General features: G+C 34.3%; 4 protein-coding genes and 1 pseudogene across 7 annotated transcripts in view; 3 read left to right on the forward strand and 2 right to left on the reverse strand.

The window, feature by feature from the left end:
- Positions 1–20,679, forward strand: part of LOC110383678 (protein lin-37 homolog) — a 358,932-nt gene that overhangs the window by 256,614 nt on the left and 81,639 nt on the right. The gene's annotated exons all lie outside the window — the stretch shown is intronic.
- The window catches only part of LOC110383717 (uncharacterized), a 74,365-nt gene that overhangs the window by 43,900 nt on the left and 9,786 nt on the right, over positions 1–20,679 (reverse strand). The window lies entirely within an intron of this gene.
- On the forward strand, positions 5,919–7,791 carry LOC126055637 (uncharacterized). The gene is made up of 5 exons (XM_064035827.1): positions 5,919–6,690; positions 6,832–6,945; positions 7,178–7,240; positions 7,318–7,383; positions 7,463–7,791. Exons 1-5 carry the CDS (start codon positions 6,294–6,296, stop codon positions 7,783–7,785), a joined length of 963 nt encoding a protein of 320 aa, XP_063891897.1. The 5' UTR covers positions 5,919–6,293; the 3' UTR covers positions 7,786–7,791.
- Positions 8,015–9,512, reverse strand: LOC126055647 (putative nuclease HARBI1; annotated as a pseudogene).
- On the forward strand, positions 12,084–18,986 carry LOC126053971 (uncharacterized). 2 transcript variants are annotated; one of them, XM_064035789.1, is made up of 6 exons: positions 12,084–12,842; positions 13,454–13,596; positions 14,216–14,368; positions 14,539–15,162; positions 15,360–15,483; positions 15,901–18,986. In XM_064035789.1, the coding sequence occupies exons 1-6, from the start codon at positions 12,707–12,709 to the stop codon at positions 16,392–16,394; spliced, it is 1,674 nt and encodes a 557-aa protein (XP_063891859.1). In that variant the 5' UTR covers positions 12,084–12,706; the 3' UTR covers positions 16,395–18,986. The 2 variants fall into 2 exon arrangements, with proteins under 2 accessions (XP_063891859.1, XP_063891860.1); XM_064035790.1 differs by having other exon boundaries at positions 13,457–13,596.

Below are 20,679 nucleotides of genomic sequence, written 5' to 3' on the forward strand. Positions count from 1 at the left end.
TTAAAACTCATTGCTCAGGAATAGTTCTATGAAAACCAGGTAGGTACAGTATCCATTTAAACGATTACCTCTGAAAGTTTTCCACAGACGTATTTCAAAACAACGGTTTAACGATAAGACGGGAAGTAGACGAAGCAAATCTGAGCCATAAAACAAAATATTTACAATAGGTTAACTAGAAATAGTTTTGTTTAAACGCGAATAAATATTTGACTTTGACTTTTTCAGTTGCAATTTAATTTCATTCATCATCATTTCATTCAATCATTGAGTATCAACCGACTGTGACAGATACTTTTAAGGCTTCCTTTTAAAGGTCCTTGTGTAGATTAACTTTGTTTGAGAAATAGAAAAAAGATTATTTTGCTTTGTTAAGTAAGCCTTACAGGTTTCCTCGAAAAATGGACTATATAACATTGAAAGATTTTTCTAATCGGCTGACTATTTCCTGAGACTCCAACTCTTCAGCTTGATACATAAGTAAAGTAGGTATAGAAGTATAGATGTATAGATTTTTCTTATTTCAAACGGTTTATATGTAACTATATTCTAACTAAACCTTCTGCATATTACCAACAAGTGACAAACAAACAGACTTGGCAGATTTACTGCGGACGGAGCTTTCATTGAAATTAGATGATCGTCCGGCAGAATTTATTTTATTGCTTTTGAGAAGGAAAAACATTGTTCTTCACCGTTTTATTGTCGGAGCTACTGAACTCGGGAGAATAATGAGAAAGGTGTTGGCGGTTAAGACTAGGATTGTAAAAAAATATAAGAAGATAGAATAAGGACGTGGTAAGGAGAAAGATGCTTTAAGTTAAACCTTAAAAGCTTCTGCAAAGTGTTAGACGACAGATAGCTCGATAGAGCTCATAAAGTCATAAATAATAGTGCCCACATTACAGCGAAAAGTTTCGTTTAATTGGATTCACGATTATCTTGAAAATAAACTCTCAGCCAACCATCGGGCCAACTATAGCTTTCCTCGAGAACTAGGCTAGGTAACATAGATTTTTTTTTCTCCCTAACAAACTTTATAGTTTTATAATATAAGTCTAGTTTCCCATAAGTCAAATAAACAAGCGAACTTCACCCGAGAATCGAACCAGCATCTCAAGTACAAAACACAAAAAGCTATTACCAGTAACTTAGTGGACTCCACAATGCTCTGAAGTTTCAGGTGGGAATCAGCTTTAAACTCGACTGGGAACAAATCGTTAGCTTCAGTCCAAGTTTTTAAAACTTCCACCTAAGTTTTTAACGCGGGCAAAAGTTTTTAAACTTACATTAGATTTGTTAACGAGGATTTTATTTAGAGGTAAAAGCTGCGTTTTTTTTAATAAAACATTGAAAAACAAATAGCCATGTTATGATGTTGTGTAGTTAGGTTTTGGATGGGTGCCCAACAGCAAGCAAAATACGCACTTAACACTAACAGCTCGCCTGAATTAATACAGAATTAAAAAAAGAAAGAAAAAATCCTAGGTAATGAATTTAGTAATATTAAAATCAGTCAAAAAAATATTTTATAGAGGATGTTAATAGGAATAATCAATTACAAACTAACATATCGCTAGCGTGCTTCTAATAATTTTATTTCATCAACAATGGAAATCATTTTCATATACCTAACCCATGCATACTTCACTCTACATATATTACCACGCCACATATTTCACTTTAGATGGTAAACTTTTCTCAAGTCCTTCCCTGTTTACATGTGTAAGCGTTAAAGCAATCACTTTGCAATTCAAACGTCTTAATTCATGCATTAATGAGGTCATCCCGTTTCATGACTCACTGAATACGACCCCAAGACTGATTGAATCATTCTTCAAATCAATTTGGTAATCAGGACATCGTACGAATCCTGTCTTTAGCAAGGAAATGAACAGATTGAAAGTTATTACAATTGGTAGTAAAGATAACAAATACATATACCTCGAATACAATAGCATTTGACTATAAAACCTAGTGGCCAAATCCCCTGCCTCTCAAGTACGTGTGTAAGTGTTTACTTTCAAGTCAGTTCAGTATCTTGACTGAAAACGTCTTGAAGAAACCTGGACATTAAAGTCTGAAATCGCCAATGCACCTTGAGCAAAAGTTGACACGCTTATTTCTGTATGAGAAAGGCCTGTGCTGAGCAGTGAGGCAATAAAAACTCAAAGGATACTCATGTACCTTCTGTGCCGTACTTTTACTATATAGAAGATGAAAACCTTATTCTTGCATGTAGAAAGAAGTCCGTACCTTAAACCTCGCCCAAGACTACTTACACCCTTTTTACCCGACTGCCAAGAAGGGTTACATTTTATATAAAGTCACTACTCCCTACTGCAACCGCGTCACGTTCCAGTTCGTCACGCGTGGAGACAGCTGCCAATTCCTAGACCGTCACGTTTGTTGACACGCTCAATTTTATTACTTCTCTATGTGGTTTCTGCGGCATTTTCCCCATAGCACCCATGGGAGCTGTAGTTCTGTGGGTTATTGCTTAGGGTGCTGTTAAGTCAATGGTGTTTGTAATTGCGTGATGGTTGCGTTTAGTGACTTTTATCAGCAGTAGGAAAATATGGTTTTGTTGTAAGTAGATATTGGAAACGAGGTATGAAAAATAAGGGTTCGAAATGAAATTAAATGTTTCGACTGTGTTTACTTTTTGGTTAAACAAATGACTTTTTACGAACCTACGTTGTTAAAGGCTACATAGTCTTTATGATCATTTACCCCAATACTATCACCCATATTTACGTCAGATTCTTCCTCTACTCAATTTCTTCTGTACTCGAAAAACAATCACTATTATTATTCTCCAATTACAAAACCGTTCTAACAAACTAACACAAACACACAACGTCTAACTCATCATTTCCATCCGTCAATTTGTTAAAAAAGCAAAAAAGGGCCCCCTAATTCTGAACAGTAATTGTTTCGCAAAGGGTTCTCAACATCTCACTTAATGGAAATAAGCCTCAAATTGCTCTTTGAGGACGTCCGTTTATTTTCCAAAAGAGGCTTCCTTCATACAAGGCGCCTTTGGATAATTTACAAAGGTTTCTCGCAATATTAGTTACATATTTCGTGTACGCTTGAGTGGTGGTTAAAATTCAGCAGTATATTATTATTATTTATTGGAAGGAGCCATATTCGATATTGAAAGGGAATTCGATATATTACGGACTGAATGTTCGTACCTTGAAAGCTTTGCGATATGCTTTTATTGAATAATTTTATTATGAGGTCTAGAGCATTAGTGTTATAAAAAAAATTGAACAGACATTTGACACGGTTTTCAAGAAGTTGTCCATATAAAATTATCTTAAAGCATTGATGTTTTTCTTTATCTACCTAGCAGGACTTTTCATATCTTTTGAAAAATAAGCATCACCAATAAATTATCACAGTTAAGCATTTCAACAATATGCGTCAAAAATCGTTAAAAAATAAAATTAATCCATCAATAAATAAAGTCAGAACAAATGAACGGTTAATTAGCTTCCCAAATAACTGCAGTGTGGAGCCACAAAGTCAGCGAGAATGAACTTTGTACTGAAAGTACGACACACATTATGTCAGTGTGCCCACGAGTAACACGTTATAAGGTTTGGAATTAATCTAGGCTTTTGTAAATATATGGACCTTTTCGATAATATTTTGTTTATACACACATGGAAGTATGTAGGTAATTCATCAAATGCTATCTTTTTTACACGATGTTTTATTCTATATGCAGGCAAATATAACACATAAGCATATTTTAGCCTATGTTTATATTTTTTTTTTATTTAACCTATGTTGTCACACTGCTGGGCAAAGGCCTCCCCCATTGCCTTCCATCTTTTCCTACCGGTCGCTATTTGTGGCCAGTCCTTGTGGAAGCTGTCTAGATCTGTCATTTAAATGCAAGTCGCATAACATAAACCCACTAAAAATAATGAATAAAAATATATTTCTACTTTATATAAATAAAAACTAAGAAAATGTATCCCCATTAAAACCCCGCGTCTACAAGGTGTGCCTACTAATACACTTACAGGGTGCTCTAATGAGCAATTGACGCCGGCGCCCCAACGCTACTAATTATGTCGCGACGGACGGTTGCTAGGCAACGCCGGCTTGTTAATTTTAAATAAGACACTGTAATCTTTTACATTTGTGTGAAATCACGCGTGTCTTGGAAATGTGTCGTGATTTTAAAATCTGATTTTGGTTAACGTGTTAGAGTGTTTTTAAAATTGAAAATAAGTTAACTAATGTAAATAAGTGTTTTAAATATAACAATAAAATATTCTTTTTTTTTAATAAAACCAATCTCAGAAAAAAATACGACAATGTAGGCGCAACGGTTATCATGCAGGATGCCAAAGCGATGGTTCCGGGTTTCTTCCCTATAGAGTCAACATTTGTGTAATGAGCATCTGTGTTGACTGTGATCTGGGTAGTATAATATGTATCAATTGATAAATATACATTGTATATGTAACTGTACGTTGTTTTTCAGTTGTGTTAGCACCCACAACACATGCTAATAAATTACTTACCATAGGGCTAGCCGACCGTGCGTAAAGCTGCCACAATATCAAAAAAAACTGTGCATTTTAAGCACAGGCACTCAGAAATTTCAATAAACTATAATATTTCGAAAAATAACCCCATTTTCACATGTGAGTCAGTCTTGAAAAATGGCGCGCAGTCGCTTGTCAGTTTGGGTTAACGTCAGACCCACGCACGTCTGGCAAATAACAAAACATGCTGTATATGTATACAATATACATATTATAACATACATAGGTATACAATATACGCAAGTGTTTATGTTAAGCATGAATATTGGCATATAAAGTGGCCGTGTATATATTTTTTATGTAAAAATATTTTTCGCGTCATATGTTGATTATGCAGAGAGGGGAGTATAGGATTTTGTCCTGTGTTCATTGATATAACTGCACAGAATTTTATAGTCAAGGGAACCATAATGTGGACTTGAATAGTGGTGTGACTATGGGTAACATTGTAAGTTTCTTGGTTAGAATGGGAGGTGGTCTAAATCAGAAGATAGATCTATCAACGATAAAACATCACAGTCAGTGGTCCAGTTGGTGATTTTGTGAACTTGGAGAAGCTTTTTATGAATATTTTTATATAAACACGACATTAAAATAACTCCTCATTCTAAAAAACTGCATTTTCCTAAAGCCCCCTTGAAACTCACACATACAAACATTACACATACCTCTATATAATAAATCAATGATGTTTTCACACTCATACGCGCACAAACCCACTTAATCGTACGTCAATCATCGTTGAGCGACTGACAGCTCCCCCCCCCTTGCTGACTCTGGACCAACGTGCAACGTGACCTGTTAGTACCAACTACTGTAGGGTTAGCACAGATTATATCTTGGATGTGTAGTCTTAGTTGGTTTGGTTGGTTATTGAAGGTCAAGTTCATAAAATGTACTGTTTATACTTATTTATAGATAGACTACAATGCAAGCTTAGCTTATCAAGTAGGTATCCCGTGTGAAACTTATTGTAATTGGATGTCCTTAACGATCTTTGCTTGTGTCTAGTGAGTAATCTACTCAGTCAACAGCATAATTTAAACAGGGGATAACAGTAATTTTATTTAATACTCACATCCATCCATTTGAAACCTAAGGTTCACTATCCGCTGAAAATATAAAATAATTCACATTTAAAATTTTTAACAAAACTTTACAGGAAAGTATGAACCCTGGGCGCCAGAGAAGTCAAACGATACCTTCAATGTACCATTGTTGGCGCCCTTCATTGTAACCGACCGTTACCCAAAGGTAAATGTAAAAAAAAACTTATTTTTATCCCTCCGATTTTTCACTGTGGGATTTTGTACAAAAACAACGTTGTTTGACTACCAAACATTGGGCGCCCAATTTTATTTACTCGTAAGGGCTGATTTTTCAAGAGCCAGATAAAACGTCAAGTAGCTAACTGATCAATAACTTTATCTGATTCTTTAACGAACCAATAAAGAGTTTCAATTTTTCAAAGCATAGTTACCAGTCAGTTTACTACCTGACCTTTTTTTGTGACTAGCTTCACACTACATCTGTGTGAGCGAGACGCGCTTATGAACATTTACAGATCTAAGAAAGAGACAAACAATTTTCAACTTAATGACAGCGGTTGTCACATTTTAGAGGGAATCATAACATAACCTTAAACTTTGACGACTCGTCTTCGTGTTAATATTTATTTTCCGTTCGAATTTATTGTTTGCTTTTTGTGTGTTGTGTGTAATCATGGAAAATATCGTAAAACGTGAACGTTCCACGAATTTTAACAAAAGCGAAATAAGATTATTGACTGAATTGGTGGCAAAACACCGTACTATAATTGAAAATAAGCAGACAGACGCCGTAACCAATAAAGAAAAGGAAGCAGCGTGGATAAAAATCAGTTCATTATTTAATGCGGCTACGGGATTTACAGCGAGGAGTACCAAGAGCCTGAAGCTTAAATATGAAGGCATAAAAAAGGAAACCAAAAAAACATTGGCCAAACATCGGCAAGAGCTGTACAAAACTGGTGGCGGGCCCTCTTCAGCCCCAGAGGTTACAGATATACAGGAGAGGGTTATCGCGATATGTTCGAATATCAATGGGCTGGATGCTCGAAATGACAGCGACAAAATTCCAGGTATGAAGTCAAATATTTTAAAATATTTTTGTTGATGTTACCATGGGAATTGATATAGTGTTTATGAAAACAAAAGTAATAACGCACTACATTTATCTTTAGCATCTTTCTAAGCAGTTTGTGTATTGTTGTTTTTTTCAGAACCTTTAGAACTGGAAGAGACTGCTAAAGTTGACCCGCTATCGTTGCCACTGCAATCATTAGAAAATAATTTAGTAATTGTACCATGTGATGACGATATTCCGTGTACTTTAGGTAAAATATCTAATTCAATAATAATAAATAACTTTAGAAAATAACTAAACATGTGCTGTAATTAATCTCTGGCTGCAGAATGGAAAAGAATAAATGTTTGATTTTTACTCATATCCTTGATAGATTTATGATCACATGATGGCCACTGATTTTTTTACAGAATGTTCAACCTATATATATTTATTTAATGTAAAATGAAAAACAAGGACCTGAATATATTTTTTTGTTTTAGATCAAGAAGAGTTTTGCCCGCAACAGGATTTAAAGGAGAAAGTTAACAGTGAAATTGGAAATGGTATTTTAATTTATTGAAAAAAAAGTACATAGTATAATAGTGTAATAAAATATAATAGTAAATTAATTTGTTTTCAGACAAGGCCTTTGATGACTTTCAATCTATAGAGATACAGGATATGGAAGTGGATCAAACTGAAAAAGGTATGTCTTTATCAATTTTCCAGTTCATTTATTTACATTGTATAAAATAACATTAATTAAAACTTATCATTATTTTCAGAGAATAAGTGGTCTTCATGGAAGCCAAAGGCTTTAAAAACTAAGATTAGTCCATACTTGAAAAGTAATCAAAAAATTACTAAAGTTGGAGTGACTGCAAAACTGGACCATTTAACTGAATCTCGCTTAGAGCTAGTGAAGCTCCAGAAGGAAATTGCCATAAAAGAGCATGAGTTTGTCAAACAGGCACACTTATTAAAAATGCAGAACCTGCATAATGATGAAAGAAGGAAGCAGGAAATGCATGAAGTACTATTAAGTAAGCTCCGTACTGGTGTAAATTATGGAACAAGTCCTTTAGAAATAATAAATAAAGATTTATAAAATGTTTTTTTTTTCATTTACCTATTCAACAAAACAAGGATCTCTTTAGTCTTTGACCATTTTTATTGTAATGTGTGTGTTTAGTTCCAATAAATTAATTTTTTATCACTACAAACCCAGACTGTTAAATTCTAATAATCCTATTCAAAAGCAGTGAATACCTCACCACAAATTATTTGATTATAACAATATGATTACTGTAAAGTGGAGGTATAATAAAAAGAACACATTGTAGTTATAAAATTGTGTTTATTAATATATCATTACTAGTTGATTAGACTTTCAAAATATTCTAACATAGAGTCCCTTGTACTATTGTGTTGGTGTCCTGGCTGGTCAGCAATGAGAGTTTCAAATTGTGGTTGTTGTGGTATGTGGACTTCAGGATCCACAGGTGGTTCGCTTTCATTTCTAATTCTTGCAAGATTATGTAAAATTGCTGTTGCTACAATAATGTCTTGAGCGAGAGGGATTCGGCACCGCATTCCTATACTTAACACAGGAAATCTCCTTTTCCAAACCCGAAACATCTCTCAATTACATTTCGAGTACGAATATGAGACTCATTATATAGTCTTTCGGCTTCTGTTCGAGGATCACTTAACGGAGTTAGTAAATAATGATTTAAGAAATAACCACTGTCACCTAGGACCAGTCCATTCTGAAATCTATTAGTATCAAACTGAAACTTTGCTGCAGAGTTTGAGAATATCAAACTGTCATGTGTTGAACCTGGCCATCGTGTTACTATATCTTCAAATTTTAAGTCGCTAGTACACATAGCTTGCACATTCAATGAGAAGAAACCTTTTCGATTTCTGTAGTCTTCTGCAGTATTGCCACCTGGTGAAATTATCTTGATGTGAGTACAATCCAATGCCGCTATAACCCTCGGAAATCGGGCAATATTAAAAAATCCTTCCTGTACTAATAATATTTCTTCTCTGTTAGCTGGCAATGTAACAAATTCCTGGCGAAGAGAGGCAATTGCTTCAGTAACTTTTCTTATAATTTTGCTCGCAGTTGAGTTGTGTATTCCAGCAAAATCACCTATCGTAATGTAGAAACTACCACACGCATAGAACCGCAAAGTCAGAAGTAATTGTTGTAAAGCTGGAACAGAATTGTTTCTGAAAAATAAAAAAATAATATATAGGTATCTTTCAATGTTACCTAGATCGTAGTCAATATACAAAAATCTCGTTTTATTATTTATATAGAAAATAATTCTTACCTGTTTGTTACGTTGGCGATTTTACTTTCAATGAGGGTTAATAAAAATTGCACAGTACTTTTTTCGAGACGAAATCTCCTATGAAATTTCTTATCATCCCATAGAGACATATTATCAGGTCTCTCTCTAATAACTCTTTCTCTTCTCTCTGACTCTAAATAATTTAGCACTATATCATCTTCCTCGATTGTTTCGTCGTCGATAGAATCAAAAATATCCATTATTTTATAATTTAGGAAGCAAGAACACAAGTATAACCTACAAAAACGAACGCGCGTGATTGCAGAAATGACAAAATATCTGAGTTATCTGACCGTTAGCGCGCTACCTGGCCCGTAAAGGGCCAGATAAATTTATCGGCTGGATAGAGAGTTTACCTGACCGTTAGGGCCTATCTGTCAATTGAAAAATTGAGATTCTCGCTAACTGTGGAATAAACCTTATCTTTCCCTTTATCTGACCATTGAAAAATCGGCCCTAAACCTTGTTTTAAGGACTTAATGGCCGACACAACACGCGTCCCCTTTTCGATATAAAAATATTAAACGCCTTTATCGTGCGACTGACAGTCAAATTATTGCCAGCCCTGACTAAGCTCCAGGGTTGCCATACGTGAATATATTTGTGATATTTTTTCACTAGCGTTGTGTTATGTAACCCCGGGAGGTGTGAGATGAAATGAAAATATAACATTTTTTCTTTAGAAAACGACTTAATCTTATTATTTTTTATTTCAAAGACAAGCAGGTAAAATAAGTTTATATTCGAAAATCATCAGCATTCCGACCAAGCGCCATTTAAATGCCGAAATGGTTGTAATGGCTCATTTAATTACTTCAAATAATTGTAATGTCTTACAAAATCCCTTCAGAAACAATAAAAATGTAATTTAAAAGCAAAAACCAAGTAACGACGCTTTAAGTATATTGAGTAGCTTTTTGGTTTTTATTTGCATTCGCGCCGTTTTCGTCTCTCTTCGTACTTATAATAAGGGAAAGAAAAAAATCCTTTTTGAATTCTGATTTGCATGTTACGTTTGTGGAGCCGACTGACTGCCGTCAGAGCTTTTCCTATTACATTTCCTATGATATTTTTCCTTTATAGGCACTAATAAGACTATTTTGAACCTAATTAATATTTTTTGTCCTTCTATATGAGCCTTCCATGTAAAAAAATAACTTCTTAAGCTCCTTATGTAACCTCAACGATAATACTAATTCCCGGTTCATATAAAGATTAGTTTATAGAAAAAAAAAAGAATATACGAACAAACTCACTAAACCCAGTGATGACGAATCCTACACAGCCCACATATTGCTCGCAATATCACAATATCACGATATTCAATGTTTGTTCACTGTGCAATGTTCGATGCTGTTTTGTTTTGAACATTGAACAGTTTTCACGCTCATCTGAATAATGTGCGCTTGTGTGCAATTCTGTTGTGAATTTCAGGTCTTTTGTTAGATTTTAAATATTGGTTATTTGAGGAGTTTTGTTTTACGTTTTATGGAAATTTATTAAATTAAATTGTGGCAATATGTTGTAGTTTTTGGGGTATGTATTTTTATTGTTAGCATGTTATAAAAAGTTTAAGTACTTCAGTTCAACATTTTAGCGATAGAGTTGACAAAAAATTAAATCAAATCAGACTGTTAAATATGACTTTATGAAACAAACCTATAACTACATAAAATCCGATAGTAGCACTCCACTAATTTGGGTAAATACTCGCACTAATTAGTAGTGGTTATACCTACCTATTATAAATTGTACTACACAATTAATACTATTACTATAGGGTTTGGTAACTATTGGCACAGTCAAACGGGTTTCAGATAGCAATGTCTAGCAGAAATCATAAGCTCCCTTTATCTGGCAGATAGCATTAACTATTAGCTAAGTTTATATTAGCTCCGGTGACCAGTGATACAGGCCTTAATCTCGTGTGTCACAACTCATCGATTTTCCCAAAATTGAAACGAGGGATGTTAAAAAAAAACGAAAAGTCTGACTAATCTGACTGAACACAGGACATGTTGCATATTTATGAACTTACTCCGAGGAATTATTGTACCTTCTCTGTTAAAAAATAAACGGTATTTCGTATTAGAGAGCGTACTAAGTCGTGTTAGCGCGATTTTTAGTTCATTGCTCTTTTTTGAATGAGGGTTTTTGCGGTTAAGTTGTTATATGTGTAAGCAGAGGATTTGTCGCTTTGCAGTTTCAAACTACGGAATGTTAAGGTTTGGCCCACTGACTTTACTATTGATCACGTATTCTTAATTAGATATTTAACAAAACCTGTCAACCAATAAAACCTGCCTACACTAACTTTTAATTTAAAATGCTGGTAAGAATCAATTGACTCAATATTTTAAAGAGTAGTTTTTCCTTTATAATGTATTTGTAGTCAAACTCAAAACCATTTATTCAGAGGCTGCTAAGTAGCACTTTTTGAAAGTTATTAAAAGTTCTATCAAGATTATTTACCTTTAGTTAAACGCCTACTCAAACGAGCACAGTAGGTGTTACCTATAGAAAGTTCCAATGATTATATACAAAGTTTATGTATATGCATATACGTGTGAACAATAGACACACATCAATAGACGTCACCAGTGTTTGTGGGATCAACTGGAGTTGCTAAGCTCGTAGTTACTTATTCTGACCGGTGACACGGCTATATTTATAGGTACAATACTATATATGCGGCAATAGACACTACATACTATAGATATAGGTAATATTTAGTGGACTATAGATATAGGTAATATTTAGTGGACTACAGATATAGGTAATATGTAGTGGTGTAATAATAAACGATCTGAATGCCGACCCCAACAAAGTTGGGAAAAGGTTAGGCAGATGATGTAAGCACCATTGCTTACAAAACGGCTAAAAATCATATCAGTATGCGCCTCTTTCAAATATTATTTTAATCTACTTTACATTTGCTGTTACTGTTGCAATCTATGCTAATATTATAAAGCTGAAGAGATTGTTTCTTTGTTTGTTTGTTTGAACGCGCTAATCTCAGGAACTACTGGTCCGATTTGAAAATTTCACTGAAAAAAGTATTTTACAAAACTAGTTGAGTTAATTCACAAATAACCAAACCTTGATAAAAGACAAACGAATTTCATTTACGTATTGATCAACTGCTTCTGTTGCATTTTACAAAAATATTTTTGTTATTTGAGTTGGTTATAAGCTACAAAATTTTATGTTATCCAATACAAAATTCGGTTTCGGCACTTTGCAACATAATATGTTTTGCTATAATCTACACACTTGTGACTTTACAGTTGACCCAACTAAAACTATTTTTTTAACGAATAGTTGCTGTTTTTCAAGTCTGCTATATTAGTTTGTTACCAGCTAAATAGTATTGTTGAGATTTGATTTGCAAAGTTACTAAAAATAAACAAAAAATTTGGCTGAGAATAACTAATATTGATTATGTTGGTTTTAGAATATTTTTGGTTATCAATAATACAGCAATATAATGGGTGGCGAATAAAGTTATGCTGCGCATAACAAAACGTTTTGGTTACATAAAACACTAACGGTCACGAACCTGTAGAAACCTGTTCTTTTCGTGTTGCGTTGCGAGAGGTAGTGGATGTGTGTCTGTTGTGCAATCGTCTATGGCGAGCAGGAAAGCCGGCGTTTTCGATTTTATGCATGAATCATATATCATCAAGCAACGTCAAGAAGATTTCAAGAATGGAGCCGCCGCCGGTAGACGAGGCGGCAGAGAAAACGATCTCGGACTATCTGCGGTCTTGGGGATTGGAAGCTTACATTCCAAAATTTTTGGGTGAGTGTTTTTCACTTCTATTTCTTACATAATTAGGACAATAGTGTTTCATTCGTTAAATCACTATTTTGAACAGGGCATTTCCCGTTAGATGCACTTTTGCATTCTTCTTAGATGCGTAGTGCTACTTTGCCGAAAAGTAGAAAAGCAAGCACCATACTACTACACATCAGGGTGTCGCACAAGACGACTGATGTCAAGGTTTACCGCCTAATAGGTACCTTCGTAGGCCAGGAAACGGGTAGCAGCGTTTTCTTGGTCAGTGGGTCGTCTTAGGGGCGGAGTTGTTTTCTTCCAAACATGAAGATTATGACAGTAACTACTCTGCAGTAGGTATAGGAGAACGCATATATGTTCAGCAATGGACTGTTATGAGCTATTGTTTGACTATTTATGCAGGTCTTTTGCTTTCCTAGTGTATGATATTATTAACTGCATACCTACCACACCCAAAGATGAACCACTGACCCCCGCACCTACATAACCTAGGGCCTGTCCTCTCTCAACCAACTCTTATTTTTATTAAGAAAAGTCCCGTGGTACTAGTAAACAAGCTGACTAACTGACTTAGTGCGGAGATAAAAAGACTAAACTTATCCATATTATTTCAGAAGAATCCATTGATGTGGAGACTCTCCAAATGTTGTCAGAGGCTGACCTGAAAGACTTAGTGCCAATTATTGGACACCGGGCTAAGCTGACGACACAAATCAAACTTTTGACCAATATAATGTCAAATGCTTTTGAGAACACTGTAAGTAATAATAACAATAATTAATACTTAATTAGTCATTTAAATCTACACTAATATTATAAAGTGAAAAGATTTGTATTTCTGTGTGTGTGTGTATGTTTGTAATGAATAAACTCAAAAACTACTGCACCAATTTCAAAAATCCTTTTATAATTAGAAAGCTACATTTACCCTGAGTAACATAGGCTATAGTTTATCTCCATAGTACGGGAACGGGAACTACACGGGTGAAATTGCGTGACATTTGCTAGTTAACATTAAAATATTTAATAAAAACATGTATATATGTTATAATTCATGTATGTATGTTAGTAATGATTACTTTTTAATTTCATTACTGTCTCTGTGGTCTAGTGGTTTGGGGCTTTGGCACCTGATCCAGAGGTTGTGGAATTGAATCCCATGGAAAATACTTAGAGCATGAAAGTCATTTTGTGAAGTTGTTCCCAGTTTGATTAGGATAATGCAGGCCGAACCAAATCCAGGGTTGTTGTCTGTCGAGTAGGTTTCCTGTGCTTTGGAATTCATGTTCAGGCATCAGTCCCTGTCACTGTCTCGGACAGTGGTCGTCATATAAAACTATGTTAGAGTTTGATCAGGTTATTATTTTATATTTCAGTGTACTAATACTACTCCGGACTCAAACAACCAAATAATGCTGTATACAGTGGAAGATTTGCCAGTTGTACAGACATTACCTGATGATGAGGACACCCCTGAAATGTCTCAAACAAGTAATGAAATAGAAGAGGACAAGCCGGAATATGATTGCGTTAGTTATTTTGACATTCTTTTTAGGATTTTGCTAAGATTTTTTAATTCTAGGTGTTGGGGAGGAAAGAGGAACAGTTGACTATTTTAAGACTGTATTTTATTCTTTCCAAAGCCTTACATTTTTATGTTTTTTTTTCTTTCTATTATTAATTATATAAATGTTTCTAGGAATTATATGGAATCCTAAGTTCATCAAATGAAGGCAAAGGTCTTTTGCTGCAATACCAAGAAAAGGGTCTCTTGAATAATGCAGCCAGGCGAAGACTTTGCAATCTTATAATTACACACGAGCTGAAAAACGATGCAGAGAAAAAAATTCCTAGTTCAAGGTTTTATCAACTGGCATATGAAATAAGCAAAATCTTCAAACAGGAAAGTTCATCGGTATATTTTATACCATATGCAAGCTTCAGCCCGCTGCAAAAGACTTCGGCAAAAGGAAAATTACTAGACCAATATCGACAACGTCGCCGAGATTTTATCAAATCAGGAATTATTAAAAGTTTTGAAAGACGTTGCTCCTCAAGCAGTTCAAACTCAAATGAGCAATATTCCCCCCGGCCCAGTACAAGTGCACAGGAAGCTATTAGTCACCTCGAAGGAAGCAAAAGTGTTGACATATCAGAGAAGTTATTATGGCTTCAGAACAACTGTGATCCATGGCAAATGGTAGAATCATATTGGGAAGTTACTACTAAAGAAAGGTTAAACGATCTTGCTTCTAAAAATATGACGATTTCAAATTATTTCACAAAATATAAGGCTATCAATCTGTCCGGTGGAATATATTTGGTAAGTCATGTTAGTAGTTTGCCCTTGAAGTTTATCCTATATTCCCAGTTGCTCCTGCTTTGTGGGTAATCATTCCTATTTGCCTCAGGTGGTGTTCGAAACAAGGGCAACTGGTAATATATGGTGACTAGAAACCACAGTTAGGTACTTAATTTTTTTTTCTACTTGATTTCTGTTAATCTAACATTTATTTTCAGTTACTGAAGGATTTTAAGATAATGTACCCAGACTACGGAGACAAGTTTAATGAAAATTGGCCCTTAATTAAATCAAAACTTATAAGCATTGCAAAAAAGAAAGGATTAATAAATGAGATTGATGGTAAGTGAATAAGGTTTTTTCGTTTTAATATTTGTTGTTCTTACTTCTTCTAAATAAACAGCAGCAGCAATAGCTTTGCACTAATGATATCCGTTTTTATGTGAAAATAACTACCTCCATGGTCCAGTCATTCACAGCCTTGACTTTTGATTCATAGGTTGTCGGTTCACATCACAGGAAACAATAAACTGGGTGAAAGATTTTTATGTTGTTCGTGGTTTAGTTAGGACAATGCAGGCTGAATCACAATCATGATGATGATTGGCAACCAGGGCTTGTCGGGTCGTTCATCGGCCTTGTAACTTACATGATGATGATGATAATTGATGATTACTTCCTTTGATGGAGATACCTGAAGGGTTATTTAGTTATCTGACAGCTAGAAAGAGGGTTATTTATTTTTCTTATTTATTACAGAGTCCAATGAAGAACAAACTGATTTAGCCGCTCTAACATCGCTACCTTTTTTGATGAGCACATCAAATGTTACTTCTACAAAGAAAGCAACTAAAAAGACACAATGGAGACCATCAAAGCAAGAGGTATTGGAAGGCTTCATAACTCAAGTCGCAAGTCCAGCTGAGGTAGCAGTAGAGATAACAAGAAAAAGAGACAAGCTTATGGAAATGGGCCTTCAAATGCAACCTTTTGTAATTGCAGTTGTGTCACCGAATAAATCAATTACAGCAAGGTACATAGTGATTAATAACATAACATATGAAATGCCAACTATTACAAAAGCTGTAGAAGCTTGTTTAAAGGCGATTTTTGTATTGAATGCTGAATATCCTAAAGAGTCCCGTCATGTCTGGCAGTTTGTACAAACTGTACTTTTTGAGTTAAAAACGAAATATGATAAAAGCTTTACTGCAGTAAATACACTTATATCGGATCTCGGCATTAAAACATAAAGAACAAGCATTGATCACATAAATCGCATATAAGCATACAAACTAAAATGCCCAAGTGTTTCCTATGTTTGAAAGACCTGACAAGTGTACCAAACCTAATGACACATTTTTCTTTGAATCATGAAAGACAAAATTTTAGTGTTTATCATTGCATTGAAGATGATTGTAATCGTTCTTTCCATTTAAGGAATACCTATCGAAAACATCTATACCATAGTCATGCTACTGCTAGGGGTAGGATATTAAATTCCGATTCTGATAATACACATTCTGAAAATACTAGTAATATATCAGTTCTTCAACCCTCGTATTCACATTCTAATATCTCCTTGAATTTTGTTGAACCCCCATTAGAAACTAACAAGTATGCTTTAGTTCATTTTATTTCATCCCTGTATGCAAATCCTCTGCTTCCGAGAAATGTCATTCAAGATGTAGTCGATGGCATACACAGGTATATGTGTAGTAGTTTAACATCAAACATAGAAAGTGTATTTTCAGAAATAACGACAACTGCTGAACAAGGAAATTATATTAGACCTTTTAAAGAAAAGCTTTTGTCTATTGTAAAAGATGAGTGTAAGGAGTTTGACACTGAATTCAAAAGACTTGGGTTCTTAGAAAAGCAGGGGACTTATATACCACCAAAAAAAGTTGTAATAGGTAATAGAATGTGTAATATCAAAGAACGAGGGGTAGTCAAATATAAATCAGTAGAATGTACAGAGCAGCTAATACCTCTTCGATTCGTGTTGCAAAATTTTTTTTCACTCAAAGGTGTGATCAAAGAAACATTCGATTATGTTAACGGTTTGAACTCTAACTGTTTGCAAAACTTTGTCCAAGGTAACTATTGGAGAAGTGTCATTGAACAATATGATGGTAAATTGGTATTTCCTTTATTCATGTATTTTGATGATTATGAGACAGGAAATGTACTTGGAACTCATTCTGGAATACACAAATTAGGAGCTGTGTATGTTTCAGTTGCTTGCATGCCTCGGACCGAACATCTTCCCTAGATAACATATTTCTGGCTTTATTATTTCACTCCACAGATAGAATAGTTTTTGGAAACAATGTGATATTTGAACCTTTGATACAAGAATTAAATTTTTTATCAGAAACTGGTGTGAACATAGATGTGCCTGAATATAAAGGCAAATTGTATTTCAGACTAGGGCTAATTCTTGGAGACAACCTTGGGATACACTCAATTGCCGGATTTAATGAAACATTTTCTTCAAACTTTCCATGCCGTATTTGCAATGTGTCAAAAGAAAACTTGAAAGATCAGTTATTTGAAAACGTAAATTTGCTTCGTAATTCTGAAAATTACAACGCCCAATTACTACTTAACTCCTCATCTCACACTGGTATCAAAGAAAAATGTGTATGGCTCTCAGTTACTAACTTTAGTTTATTTGACCAACTAGGTGTTGACATAATGCACGATATTTTAGAGGGCGTAGCCAAGTACATCATGTCATTTATTATTGTAAAATATACTAGCGAATTAAAATATTTCACATTCAAAACTTTGAATGACAGAATGGAACATTTTGACTTTGGTCCAGACAGCTCAAGTAGACCTTGTCAAATAATAACAAATAATGTTATTCGACTATCAGCTTCTGAAATGTTGTCATTTGTGAGATACTTTAATTTGCTTGTGGGCGATTACGTCCCAACTGATGACCGTTACTGGACCCTTTACTTAACTTTGCGAAACATAATTAACTTATTAATGAGTACTATATTTAATAAAGAAAATGTAATTTATTACAATTTTTAATAAGTGAACTCAACGAGCTTTATATAAAATTAAGTAATGAAACCCTCAAACCTAAATTTCACTTTTTGGTCCATTACCCTTCAATGATTTTAAAATTTGGCCCACTTGTAAACTTTTGGAGTATGCGATACGAGGCCAAGCATCGCGTTTCAAAAATTTCTGCTCGAGCTAACTTTAATCGACGCAATATTACTCTTAGCTTAGCTAAAAAGCACCAGTTGCAGTTGAACAAAATATTTGTTGAAGGCTCATTGAAATCTCCTATTTCTGTTGGTGTTACAAAGAGAATCTCAAAACTTGACCGAGTACTGTTATATCTTACTTAAATTTAGACCCGAGTCTATCTCTTGTATCTGTTACATGGGCAAAAGTAAAGAGTATTCTTTATAAACCTGGGACGATTCTTCTTCATAATGTAACTGGGAATTATGATGATATCGGAAATGTTACATTTATGAATGTCAATAATCTTTATATATACAACGAAGACAAAATTATTTTTGAAACTACATTACTATCGACGATTGATTTTAATTTTCATTTAGATTGTTTTGAAGTCAAGTATTCTGATGTGAAGAAAAGGATATATATGTTTCATGATAATTTATTATCATATGTACCTTGTCATATCAATGTTACTCATGATGGTAAATTGTACGTTACACAGAGAGCCCAATCATAGCATCTCCAATTATGTATGCCTACTACTTAATGGGGCTACTTTTCAATCAATGTAAATCACACTGTAATCTTAAACTAAAAAAAAAACAAAAGCTGCCCCCGATAGGAACCTATAATGTAACCTATGTTATATTGTACTAATATGACTGGCCTGTTGATCTAGTGACCCTGACTGCTATGCCAGAGGTCGTGGGTTCGATTCCCACCCAGGACAAATGTTTGTGTGATGAGCACGATCATTTGTTCTGTGTCTGGTTGTAATTTATCTATAATATGTATGTATTTAGAAATATATAAGTAAGTTTATCAGTTGTCTAGTTCCCATAACAATAGCTCTGCTTAGCTTGTGGCTAGATGGCGTTGTGTGATAGTTGTGGAATATTTATTTATTTATTTTATTTAATAGTAGTTAATTGAATAGAAAATTAGCTATATATCTTAGTTAATTGAGGAGCTGTTTAAAAAAAGTGTCTGGGGCGACATTTTTCAAAATAATATATCTATTGATTTTAAAGCTAGAAAGATAAAACAAATTTCAATGTTTATGGTACATTTTACAGTTTATTTTATCTAAATTTCCATGAACTAAGCATAAATAAAAATATTAAAAAATAAATATTGGTTTCTATCAGATCGAACAGTTACCACTTTGGAAAAAAATATATTAATTGTCTTGACGCAAAGAAGGTGTAGGTTGAAAATCAACAGAGATATATTACTTTAAAAACGTCGCCCCATACACTTTTTTAAATAGCTCCTCAGTTAGACAATTAGCTCCGTATCTTATACAGAGCTAATTGTCTATTCAATGAACTACTATTAGTACCCTCTAAAATATACCGTAGGTTACGAATGGAATTAGTTTCAAATGGTGGTATCGTGATTTTTAATTTCATTTACGTTGAGACGAAACATCAGTATAGTGGACTAAATTAGCAAAATGGGTTCTAATCAAACGAAAGAGAACGTAATTGTAAACGAAAATTTATCTAATGTGGCCCATGTGCATAATAAGCTAAATATTATTGGCGTAGTGATGATAGTTATTATAATAATGTTAATCATGGTATTTGCCTACGCACTGAAACGAAGATTCATTAGAGGCGTGAGGAAATGGCTAAGAAAAGAAATGGTAGCCAGTTCTGTAGCCTTACCCAGTATTAAGGTCGAAACTGTGCAACCTCAACATACAATGAGTCCGCCGTCAACAGCCAAAGTTGTGCTTTGATAATAATATTCTGATCAAAAACCCTCGTTCTCTCAAGTGATATTATATTTGTGTGAATGTGTAGTGAACGTTAAACAGTAGTGAATGTATGTATATTTTTTATGGCGTCATCATGTCGGGTACTGGAGACTCTTGGTCATTCGTACGAGTAGGCCAAGCGTGTAATTTTATTTTTTAATATGTATAGCAGAGTAACCCGGCATGATAACTACCTTTAACGTATTTCGTATATAATATACTTAAATTATGTATATTTCATGTTACCTATTATGTATGTAATCACATTAAATGTCAAGACGGACTCTCTAGAAGTGTTCCGCAACTGTAATAGACGAATATGAGTAGTGTATTACATAGATTTAAGGTAGTTACAGGACGTGTTGTGTTATATTTTGTTTTTCGATCGTAGGACATTCTGCATAGTTTGTATTGTTGGTACCGGCCGGCCACAATGACGCCAAGAGAGGAGAACAGAGTATAACACAAAGGTTACTTTTTGTACTTAGTTTAAGACAGTTCTATATTGGTAAAATCAAAGTTTTGTCCGTGTGCGTTCGCGCAGCGGAATGTTGTTGAATTTA

This window comes from Helicoverpa armigera, chromosome 8 (assembly GCF_030705265.1).
Source record: "Helicoverpa armigera isolate CAAS_96S chromosome 8, ASM3070526v1, whole genome shotgun sequence".
Lineage (NCBI taxonomy): Eukaryota > Metazoa > Arthropoda > Insecta > Lepidoptera > Noctuidae > Helicoverpa > Helicoverpa armigera.